General features: G+C 43.8%; 1 protein-coding gene across 2 annotated transcripts in view; it reads right to left on the bottom strand.

Annotated features, from left to right (window-relative positions):
- DROSHA (drosha ribonuclease III) overlaps positions 1 to 16,336 on the bottom strand; it is a 390,676-nt gene that overhangs the window by 37,550 nt on the left and 336,790 nt on the right. For both annotated transcript variants that reach the window (XM_075314852.1, XM_075314853.1), the window contains exons 25-26: positions 9,989 to 10,146; positions 1,112 to 1,217 (exon numbers count right to left, since the gene is read on the bottom strand). In XM_075314852.1, coding sequence (XP_075170967.1) covers positions 1,112 to 1,217; positions 9,989 to 10,146 — 264 coding nt within the window. The remainder of the gene's footprint in view (positions 1 to 1,111; positions 1,218 to 9,988; positions 10,147 to 16,336) is intronic.

Raw genomic sequence — 16,336 nt, 5'->3', positions numbered from 1 at the left:
TAACACCCAGTAGAGTAAATGACATATTGCTGGAATCGTGTACGGACCAGCAATAGTTCATATGAAAATCTGTAGCAGAATTTAACATGCCAAAATCCACCATGTGAACGACACATTCTGCATCAAAATCCATGCGAAAAATTACTTAAAATAAGCTTCCAATTGTCTTAAATGGAAAAGTGTCTCTCTAATAGAAAAAAATATATATATCACATCTATTCATGGAGCATTTTTAGAACAGAAAATATTTGCTGATTAAATCCAATATAAGCAGAATAAAATGCCTCAGACAAAAAGCATGTAACAAAAAAGTACCGTGATATCTATTTTCAACTATAGATTACAGTAACCGTAGCCCATATTCTGTTGTAGCATTCCTACAGAAACCATATGTAACATGATGTCCCCCCTAGACCTGGATTACCTGAAGGAGTCATTTTAATTTGATACTTTATACTTAAACAATTTAGATTTGACTTTGTGCACAGAATGAGGTCCATAGCATACATGTAAAAGGTTGGCAGAGCCTAATCACAATATAACCCGCGGTTCCTCAAGGTCTGGGGCAGTGAGACCATGAAATAGCCTGATATTATAATCAGGAGTTTATTGAGGATTAAAAAAAGGATTCGAAAACCTGAGGACAATGTCATAAATAGCGCCCACACAAGTGAAGGTAGCCCACTATGCCTCCAGATCATGAGGAAAACAAAATGAAAAGCCTTCATTACTTTTGACGGTTACAATCAGTAACTTTAATTAAGTTAGCAGCATGCAAACAGGCCACTACCCCGGTATAAATCAGCTACACAAAGAGCCTTAATGCTCCTATCTGTGAAACAAGCACCGGTGCCACTACGAGCATACAAAGCTTATCACTGATTACATTATTGATTCGTCAAACTGAAGAAACAAAGACCGCATGAGGCTTCAAGCTCATAAATCACTAGGCTATGCCATTGCAACATTTTTCTTAAAGCCCCACAAATCTCCCGCAAGGAGCCAGGGTGACGGACTACCTAGTTATTCATCAATGGCAGAATAATTCACTAAATGCCCGACTCCGCCTGTGATGCCTGCCTTCTCGGAGCGTGATTTATGTGCTTCTCACCGTTAAGTGGCCCTCGTGATGACCAGGGAAATGTATGAATAAATATTCGGAGGCTACCAGCTGCATTATGGAGTCACCCAGGAATTCCATCCTCTGGTTGTGGCCTCTGGAGAGGAAAGAAACAAACCTTGATATCTGGAGATCGATAATCACTCGTCGAAGAGCAGATTAAATAAAGACTCATACACATTTTTACTTCAATTCATTGAATGGTTCAATCCCACAACATAAACTTGAGCATGTCGATGTTAGTACTGCTGGTTCCAGGTTACGTGGCCTAAAATTAGCCAGAAAGAGCTATATAGGACCTGTCTCTCTGCATGAAATTATCACATTACATGAAAAAGCTGGCACTGGCTGAGCATCGCTATTGTAGAAATTTAGGTCAGGAATAGTTTTTATTATTAAAAGCCTCAGGTGACAAGTGGATGATGACCAGAGTTGTCTGGCACCACAGCTCCTACATCATGCCGTTCTGCAAATTCCCAAAACTATTTCATGCTAAAGCTATTAATTTGCTTGTATATTCAAGGGTAGTGAATGGGGTCAGATTTGTGAACAGCAGACATAGAATTTGGGTGTCCTGGACATGAAGAATTTCAAAACGACAAGATTTTGTTCCCCTCTTAACACTAGAAGTAGAACTACTGAGGTAGTCATTTTGACTACTTTGCACCATGTATTTCTATATAGGTGTCACGAGTCCAGTAGTTCTAGTGTTAAAACAAGTTTAATCCCCTTATCTTACATTTGTAAAAAAGATGTTCACAATCTGCCATGCTGAGGATGCATGTTTATATTGGTGTAGTGAGGAACAGCTCAGTGTTTTTAAGAAGGTATCTTGGATGGGTCAATCAACATTACTGAAAATGGAAGTCTGCGGTATTGGGATCAGGGTCTACATTTTAGCAGATGATATATTAATATTAAAGATGGCGTACTAGTAAAGATGCTTGACTATATGTAATCCCAAAAATAACCCTTTATCAGTTTATGGATTTATTTCACTGACCTGAATGTGTTAGGATTGATGACTAACAAGCTTCAAAATAAAAATGCATGATGATATGTTCCCACCACATCTGTGTTTTTTATATGTATGTGTGCATGCATACAGATTTGATATATATATATATATATATATATATATATATATATATATATATATATATATATATATATATACACACACTGTATATATTACACACAAATCTATATGAATGCAATATATAAACATGTTACATTGTGTGTATATATATATATACACATACATACACACACACATATATATATTATATATATACACACACACACATTATATATATATATATATATATATATATATATATATATACACATACATACACACACATATATATATATGTATACACACACAGTATATATATCGTATATACACAGACACATATATATATATTTGCAAATGCATAAAGGACAACTTGGCAGCTTGAATTATAGAATCATAAAGGCTTTAACATCCATTTTCAGAGACTCTAGGCTTCCAAAACACATACAGGTAAAATTACTGGTTTCATTTATGGGAGTAATGTACATAACTACCAAATAAAATATAATTTCAGTAAAGGCATTGTTCTCCAGGCAGCTGATCTTTTCCTGGAGACGGCAGTGTTTTTTTTTTTCTTTAACACATTCAGCCTATAACATGCTAGTTTTCCTCATGTACAGACTGACTTTTTTTCAGTGCATAAGTGGAAGATTTGGAGTTTGAAGTTACAACTGTATTATTAAGCAAACTATGGAGGGGGCGAGGGAAGATGCCGTAGATGATAGAGGTATTTACTATAGGAAAATACTAGCTAAGAAATTAGAGGTAAGCTTAGAGATTCAGCCAACAAGATGTGTTACTGTGGTTTATTGCTAACCACCACCGCCAGAGCTGCTGCCTCACCACCGCCAGAGCTGCTGCCTCACCACCGCCAGAGCTGCTGCCTCACCCCCCCCCCCACTGTCTCCTCCCATGATTTAATAGAATGTAAGCCAGTAAGGGCAGAGTCCTCTACAATCTGTACCAGTCTGTCTATTGTAACTTATATATGTATATTGTATGTAACCCCTTCTCTTGTACAGCACCATAGAATTAATGGTGCGCTATAAATAAATATTAATAATAAAATACCCAATCCTAGAAAGTAAACTTTAGAGCCATCAATACTGATGGGGCCCTGGACTGTAGATTATCACTGCAGGTAAAGATCCAGCATGTGCAATTTCAAGCATTTTGTTCTCCAGTAGATAGCCACACATCTGGCAGCAGCCCTCTCATAGAGAACTCAGGAGAGTTCATGTATGGGAGAACTCTCCAACATGGCTTCCGGTTAAAAGATTAGCCAAGCCATCTTTCAGCCAACAGCAATCTAATGTGTATGGTGGGCTTAACTGATAAGTATCTTAGGTTAATAATGCTTTTCGAGATTGCTGCTTTGGTACTAGTCGCTGTTTGTTAAACCTATGACAATGTTAGTGCTAATATTTTTAGTTAACAGATCGAACCTGTGAAAATGTTGAAAAATTCTATATAATGACTGAGTGAAATGCCTGTTTGGGGTGTTCTAGGGAATTATGTAGCATACATGTAAGTGGACAGACTTTGGTTGACCCCATCCATACTACCTTAGTAAGAAAACAGTCCTCCTGCAAGATGAGCAATCTAATGGATTATCTTTACAAATGAACTATGGTTTATTTTCGCCTTTATTAGGGTAAAGGCCACATGCTCTAATTTACAGGGGTACTATGATACAGTTGAAACAAGAAGTTTACATAAACTATCTAAAAAAGACACATATGCATGTTTTTCCTCACTATCTGACATGAAATCAGAATAAACCTTTCCTGTTTTAGGTCAAATAGAACCAAAATTATTTATATTTGCCAAATGCCAGAATAATGAGAGAAATAATGTTTTAAGGCATTTTGTTACTTTCTGCAAAGTCAAAAGCTTACATACATTTCATTAGTATTTGGTACCATTGCACTTAACTGTATGACTTGGGTGAAACGTTTTATCCTTCCACAAGTTTCTCACAATAGTTGGTAGGAATTTGGAACCATTGCTCCTGACAGAACTGGTGTAACTAAGCAATGTTTGTAGGTTGCCTTGCTCGCACTTGCCTTTTCAGCTTTGCCCCTAAATTTTCAATAGGATTGTGTTCAGGACGTTGTGATAGCCACTCCAAAACATTGACTTTGTTATCCTTAAGCCCCTTTGTAACCAGTTTTGCAGTATGGTTTGGGTCATTGTCTATTTGGTAAACCCATATCCAACCAAGCTTTAAGTTCCTGGCTGATGTCTTGACATATTGCTTCAGTATTGCCACATAATCTTCTTTCCTCATGATGTCATCAATTTTATGAATGCATACGAACCTTCTGCAGCAAAACAACCCCACAACATGATGCTGCCACCTCCGTGTTTTACAGTTGGGATGGTGTTTTTAGGCTTCAAAGCGTCTCCCTATTACATTCAAGTGTAACGAAGGTCATTATGGCCAAACAGTACAATTTTAGTTCCGTCAAACCACAGGACATGTCTCCAAAAATGAAGGTCTATATTCCTGTGTGCATTTGCAAACATTAATCTGGCTATTTTATGTTTCTTTTGGAGTAATGGCTTCTTCCTGGCAGAGTGGCCTTTCAACCCATGTTGATACAGTACTAGTTTCACTCTTGATAATGACACAATCTTACTAGCTTCCGAAAGCATCTTCACAAGGTCTTTTGCTTTTGTTCTTGGGTTGATATGCAGATGTCTGACCAAAGCATGTTCACCTCTGGTACACAGAACCTGTCTTCTTCCTGAGTGGTATGATGGCTGGACATTCCCATCTTGTTTGTACTTGCGGATAATTGTTTATACAAATGAATGAGGCAGCTTCAGATATCCTGAAATTTCACCCAGGGATCAACCAGACGTGTGCAAGTCCACATTCTCGTCCTGAGAACTTTGCTCATTTCTTTAAAATTTCCAATGATGCTACACAAAGAAGCAGTGTGTTTCAGGGGTGCATTAAAATACATCCAGAGGAGTGTTTCTAATTAACTCAAATGTTGCCAATAAACAAGAATCAGAAGCTTCCAAAGACATTACATCATCATTTGGGCTGTCCTATATGGTTTAAAGGCATAGTACTCTTAGTGTATGTAAACTTTTGACTTTGCAGAAAGTAATAAAAATGCCTTAAAACATTCTCTCTCTCATTATTCTGGCATTTGGAAAATAGAAATAATTTTGGTTCCTAATTGACCTAAAATGGGAAAAGTTTATTCTGATTTCATGTCAGATAGAGAGAAAAACATGCATACTGTATGTGTCTTTTAGATAGTGTATGTAAACGTCTGGTTTCAACTGCATATTCCCTTTAAATTACTGCATTTATAGGATAATCTTACACTGAACTAATGTCACAAGGTAGCATGATGTGCTGAACAGAGGTGCACATTTTCTAAAAAGCACCCCAGGAAGTTATTGAACATACTCTGCAATATCCTCATCTTAATATTAGGCATAGAAGGATTTAGAATAATCTCCAGGATGATGTAACTACTCTGTATGGAGTTTGTGCACCTGTTAGAAGATGTATGTATGGGGTAATTATATATACAGGGGGGTAGGGATCACAGGGAGGCAGGGAAACCAAGACACTAACCACTACTTATGCTAATCCATACAAAAAAAAGATTGCTTTAAATTTCTTGACTAAACTGTGGCTATTCTGGAGACGAAGGCTAAAATTTGTCAAAAATCTCTGTAGTGAATTTCACTTACACAGTAGTTGCTTTACTAGGGCTGATAAGTGTAATATTAATAAGAATTGTAAAACCTCTAGTTTGGTTCTGTAAAGCCAATAGTTTATTAGCATGGAAAACAATTATTCTAGTGACTGCCAACCGCCATCCTCCATGAGTTGTACAGTTTAACCCCTTAACGACCCATGACGTACTGGGTACGTCATGGTGACATGGTGCTTTACGACCCACGACGTACCCAGTACGTCATGGCGAAATCGCGGCCCCGGAGCCTCGGTGAGTGCAATCGGTTCACACAAACCTTAGATTCGGGGAGGAGAGGACCTCTGCCTGACCTCAGGAGGATTGAGGTCTCCCCCTGGACCTACGGAGGCTGTGATTGGCTGATGAACGCCGCACAGCCAATCACAGTCACTGTAATGTTTCAACCATTGAAAATGGCTGAAACATTGAAATCCAGCCCTGATCAGTGCCAGCTGTAGCACCGATTATTGGCTGGAGCTGGGTGATCGCTGCTTCAACCACCCCCAGCTCTGATTGGAGAGACCGGCCTTGTGACCGATCTCTCCAATCACTGGTGATCTGGGGTCGGTGACCGCTCCCCTCAGCTTCACTCTGTCCGTGAAAGGCAGCTGAGGAGAGCGATCCCTGCAAGTGCCCTGGTAAACCCCTGCTCCCCCAATCGGCCGCCCTCCCCTCGATTCCTGCCACCTCCGATCTCCTCTATCTGCTGCGGCCCCTCCATCTGCCACCGCACTCCCCCCCTCCGTGAGCTGCTGCCCGTTCTCTCCCATCCTCATCTCTGCCCCCTCCACAATCTCCCACCCTCCCCGATCTGCTGCCCGCTCTCCACCATCTCGCCCTCTGCGATCTGCTGCCCGCTCTCTCCAGCTCACCTTCCCGATCTGCTGCCCGCTCTCTCCAGCTCACCTTCCCGATCTGCTTGCCCACTCTCCACCATCTCACCTCCCCGATCTGCTGCCCGCTCTCTCCAGCTCACCTTCCCAATCTGCTGCCCGCTCTCCACCATCTCACCTCCGCGATCTGCTGCCCACTCTCCACCATCTCACCTTTCCGATCTGCTGCCCCCTCCATTATCTCACCTTCCCGATCTGCTGCCTGCTCTCTCCAGCTCTCCTTCCCGATCTGCTGCCCGCTCTCCACTATCTCACCTTCCAGATCTGCTGCCCGCTCTCTCCAGCTCATCTTCCCGATTTGCTGCCCGCTCTCCACCATCTCACCCTCCCCGATCTGCTGCCCCCTCCACCATCTCCCACCCTTCCCGATCTGCTGCCCGCTCTCCACCATCTCACCTTCCCCGATCTGCTGCCTGCTCTCCACCATCTCACCTTCCCTGATCTGCTGCCCGCTCTCCCTCATCAGCCGCTGCCCCCCTCCCCGATCTGCTGCCCGCTCTCCCTCATCAGCCGCTGCCCCCCCCTCCCTGATCTGCTGCCCCCTCCACCCCCTCTTACCCTCCCTGATCTGCTGCCCCCTCTCTCACCCTCCTTGATCTGCTGCCTCCTCCACCCCCTCTCACCCTCCCCGATCTGCTGCCCCCTCCACCCCGTCACCCTCCCCAATCTGCTGCCCCCTCTCACCCTCCCCAATCTGCTGCCCCCTCCAGCCCCTCTCACCCTCCCCAATATGCTGCCCCCTCCACCCCCTCTCACCCTCCCCGATCTGCTGCCCCCTCCACCCCCTCTCACCTTTCCCAATCTGCTGCCCCCTCTCACCCTCCCCAATCTGCTGCCCCCTCCAGCCCCTCTCACCCTCCCCAATATGCTGCTCCCTCCACCCCCTCTCACCCTCCCCGATCTGCTGCCCCCTCCACCCCCTCTCACCTTTCCCAATCTTCTGCCCCCTCTCACCCTCCCCAATCTGCTGCCCCCCCAGCCCCTCTCACCCTCCCCAATCTGCTGCCCCCTCCAGCCCCTCTCACCCTCCCCAATCTGCTGCCCCCTCCAGCCCCTCTCACCCTCCCCAATCTGCTGCCCCCTCCACCCTCTCTCACCCTCCCCAATCTGCTGCCCCCCCAGCTCTCACCCTGATCTGCCGCCCGCCCTCTCCCATCCTCCATCGCTCCTCCATCCACCACACTCTCTCCCATCCTCCGTCGTGCACTCTCCCATCCTCCGCCGTGCACTCTCCCATCCTCCGCCGTGCACACTCCCATCCTCCGCCGTGCACACTCCCATCCTCCGACGTGAACCCTCCCATCCTCCGACGTGAACCCTCCCATCCTCCGACGTGCACTCTCCCATCCTCCGACGTGCACTCTCCCATCCTCCGACGTGCACACTCCCATCCTCCGACGTGCACACTCCCATCCTCCGACGTGCACACTCCCATCCTCCGCCGTGCACTCTCCCATCCTCCACCGTGCACTCTCCCATCCTCCGCCGTGCACTCTCCCATCCTCCGCCGTGCACTCTCCCATCCTCCGCCGTGCACTCTCCCATCCTCCGCCGTGCACTCTCCCATCCTCCGCCGTGCACTCTCCCATCCTCCGCCGTGCACTCTCCCATCCTCCGCCGTGCACTCTCCCATCCTCCGCCGTGCACTCTCCCATCCTCCGCCGTGCACTCTCCCATCCTCCGCCGTGCACTCTCCCATCCTCCGCCGTGCACTCTCCCATCCACCATCCAGCTTTTTTTCCATCCCCTTTTTGCAGCACACCCGTGCCTGCGTCCTGACTTTTTTTTATGTAAACTAAGTAAGAAATACAAATAAACTTAGTTTAGGGTCAGTAAAATTATACTGTACTGTAGTAATTGTCAACTACAGTATTTTTTACTGAACATTGTAAGGGTTAGCCCAGTGCCAGACATGAGAGCGATGCACGAGTCTCACATCGCATCATCCGGTATGGTCGCGCTCTTCCAGATAGGAGTGTGCGGCTGTGCCGGATGATGCGATGCGAGATTCGTGCATCGCTCTCACGTGTGGCACTTGCCTTAGTGTCAGTTGCATGCGCTCATATTTTTTTTTTTTTTACTGACGTCCGTATTTTTTAATTTGCCAAACAAATATTTTTGTATGGGGGAAGGGGGGTGTTTAGTTTCCAAAATAGGGTCACATGTGGGGGAGCTCAATTGTTTAGGCACCTCAGGGGGTCTCCAAACGCAACATGGCGTCTGCTATTAATTCCAACCAATTTTGCCGTGAAATGGCGCACCTTCTCTTCTGAGCCCCGCTGTGCGCCCAAACAATTGATTTCCACCACATATGAGGTATCTGTGTACTCATAAGAAATTGCACAATACATTTTATGGTGCACTTTTTCCTGATACCCTTGTGAAAAAAAGCTACCTGGTTAAAATAACAATTTTGTGGTAAAAAAAAAAAATATTTTCATGGCTGAACATTATAAACTTTTGTGAAGCCACCAGGGGTTCAAAGTGCTCACTAAACATCTAGATAAATTTCATGAGGGGTCTAGTTTCCAAAATGGGGTCACTTGTGGGGGAGCTCCATTGTTTAGGCACCTCAGGGGGTTTCCAAATGCAACATTGCATCCGCTAATGATTCCAGACAATTTTGCTTTCAAAAAATCAAATGATGCTCCTCCTCTTCTGAGACCTGCCGTGCGCCCAAACAATTGATTTCCACCACATATGAGATATCGGTGTACTCAGGAGAAATTGCACAATTAATTTAATGGTGTATTTTTTCCTGATACCCTTGTGAAAATGCTAAATTTTATGGCTAAAGTAACATTTTTATGTAAAAAAGTAAACTTTTCCTTTTTTCCTTCTACATTGCTTTGGCTGCTGTGAAGCTCCTAAAGGGTTAATAAACTTCTTGGATGTGGTTTTGAGCAGAGTGAGGGGTGCAGATTTTAGAATGGGGTATTTATAGAATTTGGGTATTTTCTCCTCTGCTCTGAGCTGTCTGTCACGACAACGTTTAAAAATAAATAAAAATCACTGGCAAGTACACTTTATCCCATCCTCCGCTCCGTCAATGATTTGCTGCATATCCTAGCCATGGTTATACTGACGATTTTTCACTGTTCTGAGGACAAAAAAAATGGTACTTGCTCTATGGCTCAGCGGAATGACAGATAAAGAGATCAGATTCTTTACTTACAAGGTCAAATGGTTAAATCCCACTGTTCTCAAGGTGAACGCTCGAGCCAGGAGTCGTATGTGTGTAAAGTTAACTCCAATCGCGTCTTCAAATTTTGTCAGCTTCTTTAGAACCGGTGATGTCTCAATCAATTGTCGATCAGTGTTAGGCTCTTGCAGCTGACAACAGAGGAGAAACATAAAAAAAGTCTCAGTGACATTAGTTGACTGCTGGACTGGAAACGCATTGCTTTTGCTACTGTAACAAATAAAGCGAGCTTGCTTATATTAACCAAAATAGCAATAAAGCATCCGTCTTATTTCATTGTTGACTGCGTTATCATACGAAGACGATGGAGATGAACAAACTCTTTCTGCTGCCAGTCTAACTGTCCAATAGATCACCGCCATTGCTTATTTGCTTATCATATCCTTATCATAAAAAGTGGCTCTATTAAGAATGAGATGACACCCTGCTTCGATCACTTCTAGATTTTGCATAGACAGTCATCATAATTCTCCCAGCTACTTCACGTTACTGTAAGGGAAGCAGTATGCAAACAGTGCACAGAATGGAAAAATGAAAATGAAATGCCATGTTTATGACTCAAAATAAATTACATTTACGGACTAAAATAAATAAAGTTGAAAAATGAATTGGTAATCAGCAAGATAAATTTACTCAAACACAAAGATGTAAATTTCCTTTTCAGATGTATAGAATTGCCAATGGCATTTTACATTCTAAACCGTGATGGAAATTAAAATTGAAATATACATTAATCTAAAATATGCTAGAATAATATAGATTACCAATAATCTGCATCATGATGGAGATTATTGATCTGAATACAAACTGTAATAAGAAAACATGAGCATTCACATTCCTTTCACCCATTACAGCTAGGTAACATACATAGACATATTAGTGTATCGAGCACATATTTAGATGACTTTCTGGGTGATGATTATGAGCAAAACAGGATCCATAGAATATTCAGCCGATTCTGTACAATTTACATCTACAAAGGAATGTACATGATAGTAAAAGGTTATAAAGACACATAAGCCTTGCGTTTATAAAACCTAGAATTATAAGAATAAATATTACAAACATACTGACATACAAAACAATCCTTTATTATCTGTATGGGCGCATTTAAACTGTATATTCTAGGTCATATGCAAAGGATTGTTAAAAATCCACATTCGACTTTTAGGATCGCTACTTCCAATAGGTGGCGCTGCGCTAGAGTTTGTCTCCTGTCCTGGAGAGACAATTTGAATATTCCCCAGAGGAGCGTGGCAGCTATAAGTCCCCTAAGTTTACAGGCAGCCAGACTGGCTTGCAAAGTCTCCTTAAGGAGAATAATGTTCCCCCGTGGTCCCCACAAAGCTTCTCATGAGCCAGATCAGACACCCCATACTTTGCACTGACGAGGGGCAAGCACCGCGAAACACCGTGTCTGCAAATTGGGATTCTGATCTGGCTTATATATCCTAGGTCATATGCAAAGGATTGTTAAAAATCCACATTTGACTTTTAGGATCGCTACTTCCAATAGGTGGCGCTGCGCTAGAGTTTGTCTCCTTTCCTGGAGAGACAATTTTAGGCTATGTGCGCACGTTGCGTAATTACATGCAGTTACGCTGCGCTTTGTAGCGCAGCGTAACTGCATGCGTCCTGCGTCCCCTGCATAATCTATGGAGATTATGCAGGAGCCGTGCTCACGTGGCGCATTAGAGCGCAGCGCTTCGGCTGCTGCCCGAAGCGCGCGTTCTAAGAAGTGACATGTCACTTCTTCCGTGCGCTTTGCCTGAAGCCCCTGCTCTGTCTATGGGAGGAGCTGCAGGCAGAGCGCATGGAATCGGCTTTTTTTTCCCACTACGGACATTTTCTGCAGCGATTGGAAGCGCACGTATGCTCTTCAGTTCGCTGCAGACATTTCTGCAGTGACTGTACGCAACGTGCGCACATAGCCTTAAACTGTATAGTTATCCCAAATTAGTGTTCTTAGTAATGCTCAATTCCCGATAATTGGGCAGAATAAACAAGCTACCAATCACCCGTTGGGTTGTCCTGCATACACAAGACTTATGTATTAGAGAACATTGTGGTGTAAACGCACCCAAAGTCACTCTGTGATGGGACATGGAAGGCTTTATTCACATAGTGTTATGAGCCTATGTTGAAGGTATACATCAAGAAGGTCTCCCAACGCATTCCTCTGACGGATGCAATGTGGGATAGGTCGAAAATAGGTTCTAATTGTGGGGCAAAAAAAACTACACTGAAATTTTTCCAGTATACTTTTATATTAAATAACACAAGTTAATACTACAAAACAAAAAGCTATACCAACATATGCCAAAGGACAAGCATTAGATAAATCAAGCCCATAGATACAGTTAATGTATACGTTAAGAGCTTCCCCTGGTTGCATATTCAAAGCGCAAAGGCGATATAAACAGAGCCTAGGAGTTGTCCCTTTTGATGAACCAACTGCTTAATTAATTGTAGTGACATTTGGAAACTTAGGGATATTGATGAGGAGATCTATTAAGGCCCCGTCACACTAAGCAACATCGCTAGCAACATCGCTGGTAACGAACAACTTTTGTGACGTTGCTAGCGATGTTGCTGTGTGTGACATCCAGCAACAACCTGGCCCCTGCTGTGAGGTCGTTGGTTGTTGCTGAATGTCCTGGGCCATTTTTTAGTTGTTGCTGTCCTGCTGTGAAGCACAGATCGCTGTGTGTGACAGCGAGACAGCAACAACTAATGTGCAGTGAGCAGGGAGCCAGCTTCTGCGGAGGCTGGTAACTAATGTAAACATCGGGTAACCAAGAAGCCCTGTCCTTGGTTACCCGATATTTACCTTTGATACCAGCCTCCTCCGCTCTCACTGCCTGTGCTGCCGGCTCCTGCTCTGTGCACATGTAGCTGCAGCACACATCAGGTAATTAACCCGATGTGTGCTGTAACTAGGAGAGCAAGGAGCCAGCACTAAGCAGTGTGCGCTGCTCCCTGCTCTGTGCACATTTAGCTGCAGCACACATCGGGTTAATTAACCTGATGTGTGCTGTAACTAGGAGACTGGGGGCTGGTCACTGGTTGCTGGTGAGCTCACCAGCAACTCGTGTAGCGACGCTCCAGCGATCCCTGCCAGGTCAGGTTGCTGGTGGGATCGCTGGAGCGTCGCAGTGTGACAGCTCACCAGCAACCTCCTAGCAACTTACCAGCGATCCCTATCGTTGTTGGGATCGCTGGTAAGTTGCTTAGTGTGACTGGACCTTTAGACTCCAGTGAGTCTAGCTGAGGACTGATGCCATTGTAAACTACTTTGGACTCCACCTTGGATGATCACAGACAACTAAGGGCTCCTGAAGAATAATCACCTTTGAGTCCCTTTTTGCAAGCACACAAATGTATATTTTTAATTTAAAGACTAGTGATGAGTGAGCACTACCATGCTCAGGTACTTGGGTGTTCGACTCCAATACAAAGTATAATGGAAGTCAAATGGGAACTCAAGCATTTTTCTGGAAGCTCTTCTGGAAAAATGCTCGAGTTCCCCATTGACTTCCATTATACTCGGTATTTGAGTCGAGGCCATATGAGAATCCACCTGCTCATTACGAGTACCAAGTTCCCAAACATTCTAGTGCTCACTCATCACTATTAAAGACTATAAAAATAGTTTTTATTTTAGTTCTCTGGAAAATACCTACACAGTGTTAATTTTAGTTATAGCAATGGGTAACGTCCATAGAGGTCTAGGTCAGCAAATATAACTATCCTTCTGTAATGCAGCAAAATAGTTAATTAATAAAACTATATGATAATTAAACGGGTTATCTGGGACTTTTATTATTTTTGCATATAGGGCTTAAAACTAACAGCTAAGGAGTTCTGCCCAGTGCTGAACCCTGCTGGCTTAGAGAAGTCACGGACCGCTCCTGCAGCTTCCGGTGACATCACGATAGCAGTGCGTTCTCTTCCACTCTGCTCTGATAACAGGGCCTCTCTGCTGATGTCATGCTGATGGACACTTGCAGCGACACCCCCTTGACAGAGCAGACCGGGAGAGAAAGAGCTGCTGTGTTGACGAGAGGTGAAATAAAGCAGGGGAGTCCCAGTGCAAAACAGGCGGATCGTTAACAACTAACTTACTTTTAGTGCTTAGCCCATTACACAAAAATAATAAAAGCCCTAGATAACCCTTTTAACTTTACTAAAGGCTGCAAGACTCCTACCTTTTGCAAATAAAGATCCAAACACGGATCATCAACCAATCATCTTAAAACTGCTCAGAAAATAATGGTGATGGAAGTGGGGAACACATGGGCAAAATATCACCCAAGAGATGCATGGGATTTGTAAGCAGAGGGATGGGACAAGAAAAGCGGAATACTAGTTTTAAAAACCCGTCTCCCCAGGTGTCCTGTGCAGGTTCAACCATGGCACTGAAATAATTCATGCTATAATGCCAGACACAGCATATTGACCAATTTGACCGATAACATGATATTAGGCTGCACTGCTGTAATGAAGAATCTTTCGGACCAAGATGAGTTTAGTGGTAACGTCTTTTTCAAATGAAAAAAATAACTATATGAAATAAAACGGTTTATTTTACTTGAAAAAGATGGTAGTCAGCATTGAAATGCATTGTGAAAATAACCATTCAATTTATCTTGGTCCCAAGGATCATTTATTACAGCAGCATTGCCTAATATGCTGTTATTGTCCAAAGTGGCCACCTATCCTGAAGGAGATCATCCCACTAGCTGAAAGGCAACAATAGCTGACCTTTTAGGCGTTCATAGGGGTTGTGCCCGTACACAACTCGTTCAAGTGAGCACCTTCCTTTCATTTTCTTATACTGTATATACCCTGTTCCCCGAAAATAAGACACTGTCTTATATTTTTTTTGCCCCAAAAAAAGCACTAGTTCTTATTTTCAGGGGGTGTCTTATTCTCGAGGAGACATGGTTGGGGGTAAGTTTACACCCCACAAAAAGCAGACCCCCCTTCCCCCTTCCCAGGATCATCATGCTTACCATCCTCAGGTGTCTTTGTGGCTCCCAGATCTCCCAGCACGTCGCCCTCCCCTGCGTCTGGCTGACACACATACATCAGATCACACACATACATATCAGATAGCATACACACACACACACACACACACACACATCAGTTAGCGTACACTCATACACACATCAGATAGCATACACTCATATACACATACACATCAGATAGCATACACTCATATACACACACACATCAGATCGCATACACTCATACACACACACACACACACACACACACACACACACACATCAGATAGCATACACTCATACACACATCAGATAGCATACACTCATACACACACACACACACACACACACACACACACACACACACACACATCAGATAGCATACACTCATATACACACGTAAAAGGAGGGGAGCCAGCACTGCTTATGAATGGCATGCAACAATGAAGAAATAAAAAGTGTAATATTCACAAATTCATTCCTACTGTAACAATTCAATGAGATTTTTTGCAAATGATTGATCAATGATTTGAGCCCCCCTGCCCCGTCACGGTAAATCTCTATAGGGGGGTCCCTAACGCTATATTATAAATTATTATTGTACCATAAGGTCTCATATAATGAGCAGGACCATATGAAAACACCACCTACCTGAGACATGTCTGAACCGCTCCCATGCTGCCAGGACTGACAACCGCGAATAAAGGCAGCCCAGGTGCCAGTGTGTGGCAGAACCACACACACCAGCACAATGTCAGGACTGGCCCTCACAGTGCCAGACCAGCAAACACGGATGAGGGCAGAACAAGGTTCAGGCAGGTGGTGTTTAAATAATGATGCCTGTGGAGCAGGAGGCGGTGGCTGTGTGTGAACAAGCACCAAACTGAATTTTGATGGTGACAGAAGGAATTTGTAAACCACACTGGGCGTGCACGGCATGGTGGCGGTCAACCAGTGTGGTTTGCAAATTCCTTCTTTCGCCATTAAAATTCAGTTTGGTGCTTGTTCACACACAGCCACCACCTCCTGCTCCACAGGCATCATTATTTAAACACCACCTTCCTGAACCTCACGGATCCGTACATTCCTTTCCCAAGAAGCTGCAAAAACCCTAACACATGCTCTACCCTAACCTACTGTATCCTCACCTATCCCTTGTAGACTGTGAGCCCTCGCGGGCAGGGACCTCTCTCCTCCTGTACCTGTCTGTGTCTTGTACTGTTTATGATTATTGTACTTGTCCCTATTATGTATACCCCTTTCACATGTAAAGCGCCATGGAATTGATGGCGCTATAATAATAAACAAT

Source organism: Anomaloglossus baeobatrachus, chromosome 6 (genome assembly GCF_048569485.1).
Source record: "Anomaloglossus baeobatrachus isolate aAnoBae1 chromosome 6, aAnoBae1.hap1, whole genome shotgun sequence".
Taxonomy (NCBI): Eukaryota; Metazoa; Chordata; class Amphibia; order Anura; family Aromobatidae; genus Anomaloglossus; species Anomaloglossus baeobatrachus.
Note: the sequence above shows the minus strand (reverse complement) of the source record. Positions and strands in the feature narration are given on the sequence as shown.